We start from the raw sequence: 13,665 nt of genomic DNA on the forward strand, positions 1-13,665 counted from the left end.
GTCAAGCTGGGTGCACTGTGGGATACCTCCTGGAGCCAATACGTCAATTTCCATCACACTAACACTATTCCGATATAGTAATATCGATTTTGCGTTACTCCTCTCGTTGGGGAAGGAGTACAGAAATCGATTTAAAGGGACTGTAGTGTGGATGGGTGCAGCGTTAATCGATTACGCTGTTAAAATTGATTTAACGGTAGTGTAGACCAGGCCTGTATCCGCAAAGAACAAGAGACATGTGGCACCTTAGGAGACTAACAAATTCTATTATTCGATGAGCTTTCGTGAGCTACAGCTCACTTCTTCGGATGCACAGAATGGAACACACAGGAGACAGTTAGTTATACATACAGAGAACATGAAAAAAATGGAAGTATGCATACCACCAGGAAGAGTCTAATCATTTGAGATGTGCTATTGTGGGGGGAGGGGGAATACTTTTGAAGTGATAATTAAGATGACTCATAGAAGGTGTGAGGAGAACTTAACATAGGGAAATAGATTCAATTAGTGTAATGACCCAGCCATTCCCAGTCTGGAGAACTTAACATAATGATACCACCCCGCCTTTCCCTGTCCAGCTTTATCTTGGCTTCGGTTGTACGCATGAGGGGTGGGGTAATAGTTGTGATTGGTACGGTGAGCTGTCCGTTTCTCTTTCCAGCCGCTGGTAGAAGGAGTTGTCTACTCTGATTGGATAGAATTTCCCCAGTGAAGGAGAGTGTATCAGGGAGGGGCGGTGATAGTAGCAGAAGGGCCAATCGGAACGGAGGGGAGGTGACTGCCCCCCCCCGTCCGCGTGCAACGGAGTTGTTGACTACGACATCTCGGTGCACGCGCGCAGATACGCTGAAAAAGCGGGGGGAGAACAAGGTCTCAGAATGCGCTTGCGCAGACTGGAGAGTGCGAGGCCGGTGCTGTGAGCGGAGACGATGGGTTTTGTGTGCGCATGTGCTGGGCCGGCGGGGGAGGGGTTGGGAGAGGTTTGCCTGCGTGGGGCGAGGGCCTGGTATGTGCGCGTGCGCGCGGTGGCGGGCCTGACTGGGCGCGCTGAGAGGCGGCGCTCCTGGGTGCTGTATTGTCTGTGCTCGGCCGTCGGGAGGTGGCCGTGGAGGGAAAGAGGAGCCCGCCAGAACCTGCGGCTCCTATGGAGAGCCCAGGCCCCCCGTGACGCGTCGCTCTCGGCCCCCTTCGGTCCCCGCATGGCGGCGGCCATGGCCCCAGCGCTCCCCGAGCCGCCCTCCGAAGTGCCCCCTGAGAAGGAGGCAGCGGTGAGGGGCCGCCAGGCAGCGCTGTGGGGCCGGGCGCGCAGCCTGTGCCGGAGGCTGCGGGCGCTGCAGGCTCAGCAGGTGGAGCGGCATGTTCGGCAGCAGCTGGCCGGGCTGGTGCGGTACATGGGGCGGGCGGCTCCCGCCGGCCTCCCTCGCGTCCTGGGGCCTGACCTGCGGCAGCTGGCGGCCAGCGCCACCGCCAAGCTCCGGGCCGCCCAGGAGGCTTGTGACTCGGACGCCACCGACAGCAGCAGCGGCGGCGGCGGCGGCTCTAGCTGCGGTTCCGAGGGGGAGACTGATAGTGAAAGCCCAGAGGAGGAGCGACCCGTACCGACCCCTGTAGCGTGAGTAACGGGGGCTGCTCGGTCGCGGGTGGGGGCAGTTACCGGACCGGGGGTGAGGGCTGCAAAGTTACCCGCCCTTCTCGCACCTGGGGCCCGAGGGAAGTGGCGGGGTCGTCCTGGCGCATGGGCTTCTCTCCCGCAGCTGCGGCGAGAGTTTTCCTGAGGTGGATTTAAAGTGCTGTGAGTTACTTGGCGTTTCCCTGCCGTACACGCTGCAAAACCCTTCCTGGTGAGAAGGAGATGCTGTGACAACTGCAGCGATGTGAAAGCCGCCACCGCCTGAACTGCTCACAGCAAAGCCTAAATCCGCATCTCCTCCTCCGAGACGGGAATCTGCGTCGCCAACTTCTCCACTGCTTCCCGCCCCACCCGCTATCAGTCAGACTTCTAACCTTGAGGTTACCGGCTCCTCCTTTAAACTCTGTCACTAGCTGTGCGCATTCATACAACTCACCGCCTCCTTACCAATACTACTCTCAGAACGCGGATTCTGGCCATGTTCTCTCAACGTGGGTGAATAAATAAATGCTTTGTTATAACGAGTTTTTTCCTTGAGTACCTGATCCTTAGTTTCAGGTTTAAGTTTTCAAACAAACCCACTTCATGCTTATTTTTGTAGAGTTGCTTCAGTATTATAATTAAGTCTCGGCTATGTAATTTAGTTAACATCTAATTTGCTTAATCTGATCTTCCATTTTCAGGTAGAATAAAACATTGGGCAAAAAGAACACAAAGTATGAGTTTGCAGTAATAGAAAAGAAGAGAGTGGTTTTGTAGTAAATGCACTGAGTTGGAAGGAGATCTTGGTTCAATTACTGGTTCTGCCATAGATTTCCTGTGTGAGATTTGGTGTCACTATTTGCTTCATTTATCTAATTTAAATGCAGATACTTCCTTATCTCATAAGGTTGTTGTGACATTCTTAAATACTATCCTGATAGTATTTCTTGAGGCAAGGGGACAGTACGGTAACCAACATCTTAAGACCATCATATAGGGGTTTTGAATAACTTTTTAGGCCAAAACAGTCTCTTCAGGTTGTAAATTTGTGTTGTAAGTAATCTGAAAATTGGGATTCTGGTTTGTGGTGTTTATATTGTAATATATATAGATGACTTTACAGAGGAGAACTAATTTGTTTAAAATGTCATTGATTCATTTCCATAGTGCTAGTAGAATGCATGTCTCTTCACAGACATTCAGGGCGAGGAGGTCCCTGCCTAAAGAAATGTAATAGTTGGAAAAAATCAAACAGGCCATGATTTGTGGGGTGAAAAGTACAGAAGCGGAGAAACAAAGAACGTTCCTGTTTTTTTTTTTTTTTTTTTTTTTTTTAAAAAAAGTTTCTGAAACTCACTGTTCCTGTTGAACATGGAAATCTTGAAACACCACTATCCTTGTCAACAAACAACTTTCAGCATAGTGAAACTGGGATTTTTTGGATGTATATTACAAATTAAAACCATCATGTTTTCATACTGTTAATTTAGTAATTCATTGGTTTTAATAGAGGCCATACGTGTGCTCTGAAAGTATTGCATATTTATTACAAGCTATTGTTTTGCTTTCTAGGGAGGAAGTGACTAGCAGACTGAACAGTTAAATAAATGTCTCTCCCTATATTATATTACTTTTATCTCCTAGAACTTGAAGGGACCTTGAAAGGTCATTGAGTCCAGTCCTCTGTATTCACTAGCAGTACCAAGTATTGTCCCTGATGGGTTTTTTGTTTTTTTTTTTCCTTCCCCAGATTCTGTAAATGGGCCCCTCAAGGATTGAACTCTCAACCCTGGGTTTAGCAGACCAGTGCTCCAACCACTGAGCTATCCCTCCCCCCAGTTACTTAGTTTGCGATGTAGAACCTCTTACTTTTAGACATAAGATGCAAACAACAGTTGTAGGATTCGTTTAGAGCATTCAGCACAGTTTCAATATTATGTAATCTATCCTGTGAAGCAGTGACTCTGAAAAAAGTCATGGTGGGTAATCAACTAGACATGAGTTCCCAGTGCAGTACTTTAGCTAATGCAGTTCTTGAGTGCAAAAATGGGAATTTCGAGTAGGAATAGAAGAGTTCTCTCTGGTGTCCACACTTCAGAAAGGATGTTGATAAATGGGAGCAGGTTCAGAGAAGAGCCATGAGAATGATTAAAGGATTGAAAATCTGCTTTACAGTGACAGACTCAAGGAATTCAGTTTCTTTACCTCAACAAAAAGAAGGTGAAGGGGTGACTTGGTTACATTCTGTAAGTACCTCCATGGGGAACAAATATTAAATAAGGTCTCTTCAGTCTATCAGAGAAAGGTATAATCCCTAATTCTGTGGCTGGAACTTGAAGCCAGACAAATTCAGATTGGAAATAAAGCAGACATTTATACGAGAGAGTGAGTAACCATTGTTCCAATTTACCAAGGTGTGTGGTGGATTCTCTCACTGACAGTTTTAAAATCAAGATTGGATATTGTCCTGAGTTATTTTAGGAATTATTTTGCAAGCGTTCTATGGCCTGTGTTATACAGGAGGTCAGAGTAGATTGGAGTGGGCAAACTATAGCCTGGGGGCCACATCCAGCCCTCCAGACATTTTAATCCGGCCCTCGAACTCCCACCGGGAAGTGGGATTAGGGGCTTGCCCCATGAAGCACAGCTCCCAAAAGCAGTGGTATGTCCCCCCTCTGGCTTCTTCCCCTAGGGGCAGCCATGGGGTTCTGCGCGCTGCCCCTGCAGCTCCCATTGCCCGGGAACCGTGACCAATGGGAGCTGAAGGGGCAGTGCCTGCGGACAGGGAGCACACAGAGCTGCCTGGCTATGCCTCATGAAGCCAGAGGGGGGACGTGCCGCTGCTTGTGGGAGCCACTTGAGGTAGGTGCCACTGGGAGCCTGCATTCCTGACCCCCACCTGCACCGTGACCCTCTGCCACAACCCTGGTCCACCTCCCACACTCCAAACCCCTCAGTCTGAGCCTAGAGCAACCTCGTGCACCCCAACCCCTCATCTCCAGCCCCACCTCAGAGCCATCACCCCAACCACCTGTGCCATCCCCATCCCAGAGCCCCTTCGCACACCCTGAATTCCTCATTTCTGGCCCCATCCCAGAGCCCACACCCCCATTCAGATCCCTCATCCCCTCTTGCACCCCAACCACCAATTTCGTGAGCATTCATGGCCTGCCATAAAATTTCAATACCCAGATGTGGCTGTTGGGCCAAAAAGTTTGCCCACCCCTGAACTAGCTGATCACAGTAGTCTCTTCTGACTTTGGAATCCATGAATCTGTGGTGATGGTTGATCATTTACTGATAAAAGCACAAAACTTGAAGACTGTTAATCTTGGTTCTGTTCCTATCACTGACACACTTGGACTATAGCAGAGTAATTTAATCTATGTGTCAGTTTCCCCCCGTCAGTTAGGGGTTACTGTGTTTTAGGGCTGTAATTAACCTTTAAGTACTTTGAGATGATTGGAAGAGAGAGCTCTTTTTAACCGTAGATTTTTATGGTGCACATAATCCTACAGATTAGGCTGCATCATCCAGCTCTTGAATGATCCTCTTCTTGATGTTTGTTTTCCAGTTATCTAGTGAGGTGAGTATTCTATTCCCCCCTGTGGTAATTTATTAGCTAAAAGTGGATGAAAGGGAATCATTATTGAGAGGCAGCGTCCTTCTAGAAAGCAGTCTCCACCCTCACACCACATAGCGAATGCTAAGATTCTTACTAGGGTGCTACCCCTCTTCCTGCTCAGGCGTTTCATCTTCATTATAAGCCTCTGATTAGTAGGTGTCTGATACGTTGACTGTTGTGATTCTACGTAGCACAGGGGTGGGCAAACTACGGCTTGAGGGCTGGATCTGGCCTGCGAGCTCCTGCTGAGGAGCAGGATCTGGGACTTGCCCTGCCCCAGTGCTCCAGCCAGGGTGCAGGGTTGGGGGACACACCACACGGCTTCCAGAAGCCGTGGCATAGCCCCACTCTGGCACTCTAGCCAGGGCGCAAGGTCAGGGGCTGTTCCACGTGGCTCCCAGAAGCCAAAGGACGATCCCGCTCCAATGGATGGGGCAGCATCCATGTGCTTCCGTGTAGGAGCTGAAGAAGGGACATGCTGCTGCTTCCTGAAGCCACTTGAAGTAAGCACTGCTGGGAGCCTGCACCCCTGAGCCTCTCCCAACCCCCTGCCCCAGCCTGGATTACCCTCCGAACCCCTCGATCCCAGCCTGGAGCACCCTCCTGCACCCCCAGCCAGAGCCTGCGCTGCTTCCCACACCCCTGCCCTAGCTCTGATTCCCCCTTCTGCCCTCCAAACCCCTCGGTCCCAGCCCAGAGCACCCTCCTATACCCCAACCTCCTCATCCACAGTCCCACCACCTCCCCAGCTGGAACTCTTGCAGACCGCACTCCTCCAGCCTGGAGCCCTTTCCTGTCCATTGAACTCCTCATTTCTGGCCAGACCCCAGAGCCAGCACCCCCAACCAGAGCCCAACCCCAATTTTGTGAGCATTCATTGCTCACCATACAATTTCTATTCCCAGATGTGGCCTGCGGGCCAAAAAGTCTGCCCATCCCTGACCTAGCAGAACCTCTTGGTTGTTGTGAGGAGGGGGGAATCTTTGATATTTGGTCCTTTCTAGCCTATGTCTGACTCTTTCAGTGAACAGCTCCAGTTGTCTCAGTTGGTCTTCAGAGGTTTCACAAGAATCAGCAAAGTGAAATTGACCTGATGTTTATCAGTTTCCCTATAGCAGCAGTGAAAAATAAGTTATAATGACAAGCATTGTAAAGCTATTCATGTGAGGTAAGAGGACCCAAATAAAGCAGGCTGGAAGAGGCAGAGCAATAGGTGGAGAGCTTCATCTGCTAGGATGTTAAGGAAGGGGCTGAATAGAGCACCCTTGCCCAAGGAGTCAAGCCTTCTGGGGGCCGGGAGGCTTTTTCCTCCTAGTGAGTAGAGGGGTAGATCTTCAAAACTGAAGCCTTAATAACCAGAAATAGATATAAAAGAACTTAGGAGCAAAGGCCCAGGATCAGGACCTTGGTGGAAATTCCATTGTCTTTCCCAGCTGCTTTTTGGTTGGCAGAGGTGGTGCTGCGCTGCTTAACCTCACTGGACATGTGGGGCTTATGTTTTCATAGCCTTTGGGTAGTAGGTGTCTGTGAAGCTTTTAATCTCTGGGGATTTGCTGTATTTGTAGTGATATTCCGTGTTTTGTTTCCCTCTTAATGCATGCATTGTATCTCCTTTGGAACCTAATTTTGTATTGCTTTTTTTGTGAGCTGAAAAAATTTAGGAGACTATAGTGTGGAGGCAGTACATGCTCTAACGTTGCCTTTGTAGTAAAATTATTTTAAGATATTTTGTATTTGTTGAAGGAAACAAACACTACTAAAAACACTTAACTAATTCTTGAAGGATATGATGTACTTGAACATTCAGAAAGCCTTTGATAAGTGACCTTATCAAAGGCTCTTTAGCAAAGTAAGGAGTCGGGATAAAAGGGAGGGTCTTCTCGTGGATCAGTAACTGGTTAAAAGACAGGAAACAGCATTGGAATAGATGGTCATTCTTCACATTGGAGAGAGGTACTGGGACCAGTGCTGTTCAACATACTCATAAATGATTTGGAAAAGGGAGTAAACAGTGCGGTGGCAAAGTTTGCAGATGATACAAAATTTCTTAAGATAGTTAAGTTCAAAACTGACTGAGTTACAAAGTGCTCTAACAAAACTGGGTGATCAGGTAACACAATGGCAGATGAAATTGATTGTTAAATGCAAAGTAATGCACTCTGGGAAAATAATCCCACCTACACTTACAAAGTGTGACTAAATTAGCTGTTATCACTCTAGAAAAAGATCTTGGAGTCATCAAGGATAGTTCTCTGAAAACAACTTCTCAGTGTGCAGGGACAGTCCAAAAAAGCTAACAATGTTAGGAACCATTAGGAAAGGAATAGATGGGACAGAAAATAAAATGCCACTATAGAAATCCATTTTCCCCCCACACCTTGAATACTGCATGCAGTTGGGTTGCCCCATCTCAAATAAGATACACCTCTACTCTGATATAACGTGACCCGATATTACGTGAATTCGGATATAACATGGTAAAGCAGCGCTCGGGGGGGGGGGGGGGGCTGCGCATGCCGGCGGATCAAAGCAAGTTCGATATAACGTGGTTTCACCTATAACGTGGTAAGATTTTTTGGCTCCCGAGGACAGCGTGATATCGGGGTAGAGGTGTATATTTGAACTGGAAAAGGTACAGAGAAAGGTAACAAAAATGAAATAGCTTCCATTTGAAAGAGAGGAGAGCCTGGGATTGTTCAGCTTGGAAAAGAGATGAGGGGGCGTGGGGGATACAATAGAGGTCTATAAAATCATGAGTTGTGTGAAGAAAGTGAATACAGGAGTGTCGTTTACTCCTCCACGTAACACAAGAACCAGGGGTCACCCAATGAAATTAATAGGCAGCAAGTTTCAACAAACATAAGGAAGTACTTCACACAGTGCACAGTAAATTGTAGAACTCATTGCCACTGGGATATTGTGAAAGCTAAAAGAATACCTGGGTTCAAAAAAGAACTAGGCCTTGCCTATACTACAAAGTTTTGTCAACAAATAAAACTACCCTGATGATAGACATGGCTTTTTGTGCGAAATTTTTGTTGACAAAGTGCCAGAGTAGACACTGCGCTGGATTTTATTGCTTTAATTGGCCTCCAGGAGGTGTCCCACCATGCCCATTGCAGCTGCTCTGGTCAACAGTTTGAACTCCACTGCCCTACAGCCAGGTAAACAACCATGGCCCCTCCACCTTAGAAACCTTGGAAATTTTTGAAATTCTGTTTTCCGTTTGCTCAGTGTGGACAGGTCTGATCACATGTTCCTAGGTGATCATGGCAGGTTATTGCAGCAAATGCTTTCCAGCATGCACCACTGTGTAGCTGTTGGATCTGATCGGTATGTGGGGAGAGGAGTCACGGGTGCGCTTGAGCCATAGGAATTGAGATGTCTGTGGGCACATTTCTCAAGACTTTTGTGGAAAGAGCTATTACCGGGACACTCTGCAGTGCAGAGTGAAGATAACGGAGCTGAGGCAGGCATATCATTAAGTGTGAGAGGCAAACGGTCACTCATCTATACCGAAGACCTGCTAGTTGATGTCAGTGAAACACCCAGGGTGATCCACAAGCGCCTGCAACACCATGGAGAAGTACCCCTTCCTATTGATGTACTCCATCACAAGCTGGTCTGGTGCCAAAATTGTAATGTGTGTGCCATCTATAGCCCCTCCACAGTTAAGGAGACCCATTTTTGCAAAGCCATCCACTATTTCACACACGTTTCCCAAAGTCATGGATCTTTGTAACAGGATGCGATTTATTGCCCTGCACATTTACATTAATGTATCCCCAATGGTCAGCTTCTCAACTCCAAATTCATTCGTGATCAACCGGTAGCAGTCTGGAGTCGCCAGCTTCTGCACAGTGCCACACGCTTCTCTAACAATAGGGCAGTCTCATTCTGATGTCCTTGCACTGCAGTGCTGGAGTGAGCTCCGTGCACAGTTCCAGGAAGGTGGCTTTTCACATCACAAAGTTCTATAGCCACTGATTGTCATCCCACACCTGTCTGATGGTACGATCCCATCATTTAGTGCTTATTTCCCAAGCCCAAAAATGACCGTCTGCCGCTATTCTGTGAATGCCAAAAGCAACTAAAGTTGCTCCTATCCATATTACACGGCATGTCAGGCAACTGGGAGTCATCTTCAGTTAAGAACATTGCAATTAACTGCACTGCCATCCTCAGTGTCTTCATGACAGTTATCAGAGCATAGGAGAGCAGTGCAGGATCCATTCTTTCTCACAAAAATGCCCGGTTGCACAGCAAAGAAGGGCTGTTGAAAAATACCATGAAAGAAAGCTGTAAGCCTGTGGAACACTGGGACAGAAAGCAATGTATCACAGGACATTGAGCCCAGTCCCAAGTTGCACTGCAATCCGCTCCACTTTCCCATGACGTATAATGACAAAAGATGTCGAACTGGGCTGTGGGATAGGTACTCACAGTGCACTTCTCATACTGTTGATGCTAGTGCCCCAAGTGTGGACGGGCTTTGCTGACAGAGTAAGTATGAACATGCAATACCGATTTTTATTATAGTGCTTTTTGAATGTCTGCATCACTTTTGTTGACAAAACTCTGTAATGTAGAAAAGGTCTTTGATATGCTGATAGAGGATAGGTCCATCAATGGCTATTAGCCATAATATGGTTGCGTCTCTGTGTGCTCCTAAACTTCTGACTGCTAGGCCAGGTCTACACTGCGACTTTAAATCGGTTTAATGGCCGATATACCGATTTAACGCTGTATCCGTTCACACGACGTCGTCATTAATATTCGAGTTTACAACGGTCCTTAAATGATTTCGGAACTCCTCCCAAACGAGAGGAGTAGCGGCGCTCAATTCGATAGTGATAATCGGATCTTAGGGTTCATGTGGACGAAATCGAACGTTATTGGCCTACCGGGCCGGCATCCCAGAGTGCAGCACTGACGCTCTGGGACAGCAATTTCTGAACTCGATGCAGCGGGCAGGTAAACAGTAAAAGCCCCGCGAACTTTTTGAATTACCATTTCCTGCTTGCCCACGTGGAGCTTCTGATCAGCACGGCTGGCAATGCATTTGAAATTCGAAAAAGAGCTCCAGCATAGACGTACGGGAGAATACTAGTCTGATCGCTGTATGGGAGACAAATCTGTTGTATGCAAGCTTCCGTTACAGAAACGAATCAAAGGCGTGATAAAACTCCAGGATACACAGCCGCTGTGTTGGACAAGCGTAACGGGAAGCCAGAGACTCAAATGGACGCCATGAAGGGCGGGAGGGGGTACTGAGGACTCCAGCTATCCCAAGTCCACAGCAGCCTCTGAAATTATTTGCATTCTTGGCCTGAGCTCCCAATGTCTGTAGGTTCAAAACACAGTGTCTGGCGTGGTCCAGGGAACGCTCCTCAGTTTATTTCCCCCCACACCACGTGAAAAAAAAAGGGAAAGATTGCTGTGCTATGGCGTTTGCTCCATGCACTCTGCGAAAAGGCGCAAGGGTTGTTCTGCTGCTTCACAAGGGAGGGGTGAGGCTGTACCATGCACACCCGGGCAGTGTTTTCCTGCCCATCCAGACTGTGCTCACGGGAAGGGAACTTGGATAGCCTGAGGGAACACTACCCACAGTGCACCGTCTGAATCGATGGTAGCTTTGGGACCATGGACGCTGAAAAACAATGCGATTTCGGGATCCCACTGTGGACGCGCTAAACCGATTTTATTAGATCTGTTTTGTAATATCGGTTTAAGCTAATTCGAAATAATCGTGCAGTGTAGACGTACCCCTAGAAGCTGGGACTGGATGACAGTATGGATCACTCAATAAATTGCCCTGTTTTTTTTTTTTTTCCTCCCTCCTGAAGCATCTGACTCTGCTCACAGTCAAAAGACAGGATACTGTGCTAGATGGACCACTGGTCTGACCTAGTATGGTCGTTCTTACGGTTTTACTATTTTTTGCAAAAGCAGAATAATTTTCAGTATTACTTAAGGTTGTGAGGTCCAGTTAGGCCATGCCAAAGTTAAGGCTGTCTATGCAAGTTTGTTTTGCCCTTCTTGTGTGTATGTGTTATGATACTCTGTAACTATATGATTGCATACTGTCTTTTTTCCCCACAGGACCTCTTCCCTCATTCAGTACATAGGAAGGATAGTGCTTATTTGAGGAGCAGCTATTCAGCATTTTGTTTTATCAGTCTTTCAGAGTTTGGCCCCATGCCTTATTTAGTGCACATTGTAAAAGTATTTCCATGTTGGCTTTTTTTGTTGATTGTAATGTTAGTAACTGTGTGCTTCATAAACACTAATTTGTTTTTGAAACTTGCCTGTAAGATGAGATGTATTAGCTGCATTCTGCAGCTGGAGAACTGATGCACTGAGAAATTATTGGACAACTTTGGTCTTAAGTTTGGGTGACCAAATTGAGAGGCTGAGGGCTTCATGTTTTTAAGAGTATGTAGCATTATATAACACTTTCTATGTTCAGAGCACGTCTCCATTTGACTTCAGATGCCGCTGTACCGTGCTTAACACTTCTGCAGATTAGACCCTATGGTCTAGAGCTGGGCACCCAGAAAATGAGGTGCACAAGTAGTGACCACCCATGTAAAGTTGGATTTAAGCAACTTGCCTAGCATCACATAAGAACTCCATGGCTGTGACAGTGATGTACTCCTAATATTCCTTGCAACATTCAACTGCTTTAACCATGAAAACATTCTTTCTCTTCATGCAGTCCTTTGCCTCATGCACTAAACACATTTTAAGCTTTAGCGACAAATGAGGCAGGAGTTGACCAACAGCCTCTTTTGATACATAATCCTGTTACATTCCTAGAGCATGGTACTTTCTGTGCACTGAATGAGGCAAAGATCTTATGGCAAAAACAGTCTTGTAATTAGGACCACATAATAATGCGTGTACACGGGGGAGTTGAATTAGGTTTGCACAGACAGTGTTAATTCTGGCATTTCATAACTTGGACTTGAGTTTTATAGTCTTAACATTCTATTAATGTAGGCTTTTGTATGTAATTCTCTAGTGTGTTTTTTAACCATAATGAAATGTTTTATGTGGAATCATTGACACCCATGTTTTTCATTGGATGTGTTGGAACCTTTGAATCCATAACACAACCACTTGGGTAACAGAGTAACTGAAGGCTGTAGTAGTTTCACATAAAGGCAGATGACCAGCCACTAGATAAGAATGAGACCTGTATAGCAGGTTAGTTTCACAGATATTTGCTGACAAATGTTGAAACTGGAATCTTGGATTCCATTCTGGGTTCTGGAGAGGGGTGTCTCTAGTAGTCATTGTTTCTTGTGCATTATCTCCTTCCCTAATCCTGATACCCTTCTGCCCTTGTTCCATACTAGATGATCACAGTGGTCCCTTCTGGCCATGGACCATATGAATCTGTCTGTCAGCACCCCCCTACTCTCAAGTCTCTGTGTCTATCCTGTCCTGGGCTTCTCGTTTAACATCTTTCCCCCAGCCTCTTTACACTGGTTTCCAGTACCATCTTTTTGCCAGTTCCAATCGTTTCCTCCTCCACGTTTGCAGCACCTTGTCTCCTCCCAGTCTGTCTCGGTGCACAGCCCCTGCCAGGCATAGTCTTCTCTCTTCTCCATTCTGATTGTTGGTCTTTGCATGTGCCACCCCTTCTCTAGTGCAGCTCTTGTTCCCTCTGTATTAGTCATGTTGTGTCCTCCTCCACCCCGTCCGGGCGTCAGCAGGAAGATAAGAAAGTTTTTTTGTGCCTGGTGCAATGACCCCCAGCAGTCAGAAGCAGTGATTGTAAGGTAATTCTGGCTCAGCCGCAGGATGGAGCATTCCCAGTACAGATAATCTTTGGAGACTGTAGCTGCCAAACTCTTAAGTCTGATGACCACATGCAAACTGAAATTTTTTCAAAGGCTGATAGCTGCCAAATTTGGACTTTTTTCCCCCATAGGAACAGCAAAAGGCACATCCCTGATTTTTAAAAAAAAAAAAAAAAAAAGGCATCTTATAATGGGAAGTATCAAGCAACCTGCACTCTAGGAGGAGCTGGTAATGACACCTATAATATGTCTCAACATTAACAAGTCACCGGGACCAGATGGCATTCACCCAGGGGTTCTGAAAGAACTCAAATGTGAAGTTGCGGAACTAGTAACTAAGATTTGTAACCTGTCCTTTAAATCGGCTTCAGTACCCAATGACTGGAAGTTAGCTAATGTAATGCCAATATTTAAAAAGGGCTCTAGAGGTGATCCCAGCAATTACAGACCGGTAAGTCTACCGTCAGTACCGGACAAACTAGTTGAAACAATAGTTAAGAATAAAATTGTCAGACACAGAGAAAAACATAAACTGTTGAGCAATAGTCAACATGGTTTCTGTAAAGGGAAACCGTGTCTTACTAATCTATTAGAGTTCTTTGAAGGGGTCAACAAAT

At 46.6% G+C, this 13,665-nt stretch overlaps 1 protein-coding gene across 6 annotated transcripts in view; it reads left to right on the forward strand.

The window, feature by feature from the left end:
* The window catches only part of LOC116828831 (KAT8 regulatory NSL complex subunit 1-like), a 156,603-nt gene that overhangs the window by 11,646 nt on the left and 131,292 nt on the right, over positions 1 to 13,665 (forward strand). The window contains exon 1 of one of the 6 annotated variants that reach the window (XM_075062130.1): positions 973 to 1,615. The exons of 2 other annotated variants lie outside the window; for them this stretch is intronic. In XM_075062130.1, the coding sequence (XP_074918231.1) occupies positions 1,203 to 1,615 (413 nt within the window). In that variant the 5' untranslated portion in view covers positions 973 to 1,202. Of the gene's footprint in view, positions 1 to 972; positions 1,616 to 13,234; positions 13,500 to 13,665 lie in introns of those variants that run through there. 3 more of the 6 variants (XM_075062133.1, XM_075062131.1, XM_075062135.1) reach the window with 3 other exon arrangements.

The sequence above is a fragment of the Chelonoidis abingdonii genome, chromosome 2 (assembly GCF_003597395.2).
Source record: "Chelonoidis abingdonii isolate Lonesome George chromosome 2, CheloAbing_2.0, whole genome shotgun sequence".
Lineage (NCBI taxonomy): Eukaryota > Metazoa > Chordata > Testudines > Testudinidae > Chelonoidis > Chelonoidis abingdonii.